This window comes from Heloderma suspectum, chromosome 6 (genome assembly GCF_057233095.1).
Source record: "Heloderma suspectum isolate Gila_16-S chromosome 6, 16-S_ref, whole genome shotgun sequence".
NCBI lineage: Eukaryota > Metazoa > Chordata > Lepidosauria > Squamata > Helodermatidae > Heloderma > Heloderma suspectum.
In genome coordinates this window covers 79488191-79491661 of record NC_139463.1, presented here as the reverse complement: position 1 = coordinate 79491661, position 3471 = coordinate 79488191, and the positions used below count along the sequence as shown (strand labels likewise).

Sequence of the window (3471 nt, the reverse complement as noted above, 5' to 3'; positions counted from 1 at the left end):
TATTTATTTCTATGGATCTCCTCTAAGTGTGACTAAGTCTGTATCCAGTCTACTATATTTATTAAGGGAAGTGAAACGAAATAGTATTACATGCAGATATTAACACAAAAAATAATACGCACACAGACACTCAAAGCCACTTACCAAATCTACTTCATGATAACTAAATTTGTATTGTTAAGGCTTCCTTTATTTTCCTGTACTTGTTTTACCCTCTTAAGGGGTTTCCAGATCAGTGAAAACATGTAAACAAATAGTGAGGAAGTTATCTGACCTTCTAGAATTTCTCTTTTCACAACTTTAAGAAGCTAGTCCATCCATATTCATAACTTTCCAAATTTTCCTTTCTAGGATGCAGACCAAGAAAGAAAATATTCTACAAAACAACACAGAACCAGCTAATTTTATCCTCCTGGGTCTTTCTGATGAGCCGAACCTACAAAGTGTATTATTTTCTGCTTTTCTGGTTATCTATATTCTCACTCTGGCTGGTAACCTTCTCATCATTCTCCTTACACTGGCTGATCCTTCCCTTTTTACACCTATGTATTTCTTCCTAAGAAATCTGTCATTCCTGGAGATCTGTTATACCTCAGTCAATGTCCCCAAGATGCTTGACAACATCCTCTCTGGTAGGAAATCCATCTCCTTCTTTGGTTGTGCCCTGCAGACCTATTTTTCATTCTTCCTAGGTGGGTCAGAGTGTTTCCTCTTGGCCTCAATGGCCTATGATCGCTATGTTGCCATTTGTAAGCCTCTGCACTACCCCGTCCTGATGAACCAAAAAGTTTACAAGAGTCTTGCTGTGGCATCTTGGTTAAGTGGGTTTTTTATGGCCTTTGGCCATACCAGCATGGTGTTTACTCTGCCCTTTTGTGACTCCAACGTGATCAACCACTTCTTTTGTGACATCCCCCCATTACTGAAATGGGCTTGTGGGGATATTTCTAGGACTGAAGTTGCAGTTTTTGCAGTGGCCATGATTTTCATAACTTTTCCTTTTATCCTGATCTTGATGTCTTATGCTGGCATCGTTGCTGCCATTTTGAAAATCTCATCCTCTGAGGGCCGGAAGAAGACTTTCTCCACCTGCTTTTCACACCTTATTGTGGTGACCTTATTCTTTGGTTCTGCTTGCATTATGTATTTGAAACCCAATTCCACTTATTTTCCAAACACTGATAAATATCTCTCTCTCTTTTACACGGTTGTTGGTCCCATTTTAAACCCTATCATATACAGCTTGCGGAATAAAGAGGTGAAATATGCCCTCATGAGAATATGGGAGAGAAAACGTTTTGGATGATTAAATAACACAGGCATAGATAGGGATGGCAGATAAATCTGCTGTGGACCCAAATAATTCTCAAGACTCTGACCTGTGGATTCCACAGTGGGCCACATCCCCTCACCTCTGGGTCCACTGGGTTTCCTGAGGGGCAGCTCTCCTCCATTCTGAATGGCACGATCGGCTAGGAATGTCAGAGAATTCCGCCACAGACTGAAATGGGATCAAATTCCTTTCAGTCCATGCCACGGAATCCTCTACAGAACAACACAATGAGATCCTGCAGAGCCAGCAGTCATGTGGCTTTTTTTTTCATCATCCACAAAGAGTTGCGGAATTTTTGTAAATAAAAATGCAGTGTAGTATATTCCGATAATAAATACGCAAGATTTTTTAAAAAATGAATTGTGCTCACCACCTTGTCTGTAGGTGTTCTTTTTAAATTTAAATCCTCTGTCTCCATTTACTTTCAGCCAGAACACTTCCTCTTCCTAGGGGCTTCCCAAAAGAAGGCTGTCTTAGGTGTGCCTGAGTGATCAACTCTTTGTTTAAAGCTGTTTTAAAGAAAGAAAAAAACCTTTTAAAATGACCATGCCGGTCCTGGAGCAGCATGGTCATTTTAAAAGGTTTTTTTCTTTCTAGGGATGTACGAAAGTCACTTACCTTTTCGAAGGGTGACATTCACAGTGGGGGGGAGGTGCTCCGTCCCTCCCCACAAAATTCTCTCTGGCCAGCTCCGTTCCACGGAAATATGGTGGAGCCGCCAGCTGGGGCCACCCACAGCCGGACATCCGGCCTCTGGGCAGCCTGCAGGGATGCAAATGGTGGCTGCAGTAGCTGCCGCCATTTGCGTCCCTGTATTTTGCCATGATAGGCTACATAAATATTTACGTAGCCTATCATGGCAAAAAACACACAAAAAACAGTGAACACAAATGGCAACGGCTACGGCGGCCGCCATTTGTGTTCCCTTTTTTTTTGCCGTTTTAGCCTATGTAAATATTTACGTAGGCTAAAATGGCAAAAAAAGGGAACACAAATGGCAGCTGCCATAGCCGCCGCCATTTGCGTTCCGTTAGTTAGCTGTGATAGGCTACGTAAATACTTACGTAGCCTATCATGGCTATATGGAAGAAGCAACCGCCATTTGCAAGTCAGCGTGGACGGCAGCAGGTAGGTGCTCCATTCCGGGCCCATTTCGTGGGGTGGGGGGTGGGGGGGCTTCATTCCGCCACGGATTTCAGGGGGCCGAATGCACTGGCATTCGGCCTCAGCAAGATACATGGTGGAATTCTCTGACATCCCTATTTATTTCTTTAAATCAGTGTTGCTTTAAGCAAAGAGTTTATCACTCAGGCACACCTACAACAGGCTTCTTTTCGGAATAGGGATGTCAGAGAATTCCGTGACAGATCTCAGTGAGGCCGAATGCAAGTGCATTTGGCACCCAGAAATCCATCATGGAATGAAGCCCCCGCCTCCCCAACCCATGAAAGTCAGGCAGGACGAAGCCCCTGCCCCACCCCACCCCATGAAAATTGCGCGAAACGGAGCACTTACGTGTTCCCGTCGGCACCAACTTGCAAATGGCGCGGCCACCATTCGCTTCTTCTTCATGGCCATGATAGGCTACGTAAATACATACATAGCCTATCATGGCTAATGCAGGGATGCCTTTTGCATCCTTGCGGAGGCCATGATAGGCTACGTAAGTATTTACGTAGCCTATCATGGCAGGCTAAAAAAAAAAAAAAGCGTTTGCAAATGGCGGCAGCTATGGCCGCCACCATTTGCGTTCCTTATTTTTGGCTTTCTTAGTCGACGTAAATATTTACATAGACTATTACGACCAAAATAAATGGGAACGCAAATAGCGTAGCGGGCGCTATTTGCGTTCCCCTTTATTTTTGCCATAATAGTCTATGTAAATATTTACGTAGACTAAGGTGGCCAAAAATAAGGAATGCAAATGTTTGTGTACACAGTTTTGTTTTTGTTTTTTTTACCCAGAGCCCTCTGCAGCTGGAAATCCGGCTGCGGACGGCTCTAGCTCTGGCCTGGGCCTGGCCAGCTGCTCCGCGGAGCCTCTGTGGAGAACAGCCGGCCACCCGAGGATTCTGGGGGGGAGGAACAGAGCGCCTCCCCCCCGTTGAGGATTTTGAGGGGAGGGACGGAACACCTCC

General features: G+C 44.8%; 1 protein-coding gene across 1 annotated transcript; it reads left to right on the top strand.

The window, feature by feature from the left end:
- The first annotated feature begins 349 nt into the window (after nt 1-349).
- LOC146341350 (olfactory receptor 10AG1-like) lies at nt 350-1306 on the top strand. The gene has a single exon (XM_084808327.1). The coding sequence runs from the start codon at nt 353-355 to the stop codon at nt 1304-1306; it is 954 nt and encodes a 317-aa protein (XP_084664453.1). The 5' UTR covers nt 350-352.
- The last annotated feature ends 2165 nt before the right edge of the window (nt 1307-3471 follow it).

Excerpts from the sequence above, each read along its gene's own strand:
- LOC146341350 (XM_084808327.1), top strand. The coding sequence starts at position 353 with ATGCAGACCAAGAAAGAAAATATTCTACAAAACAACACAGAACCAGCT.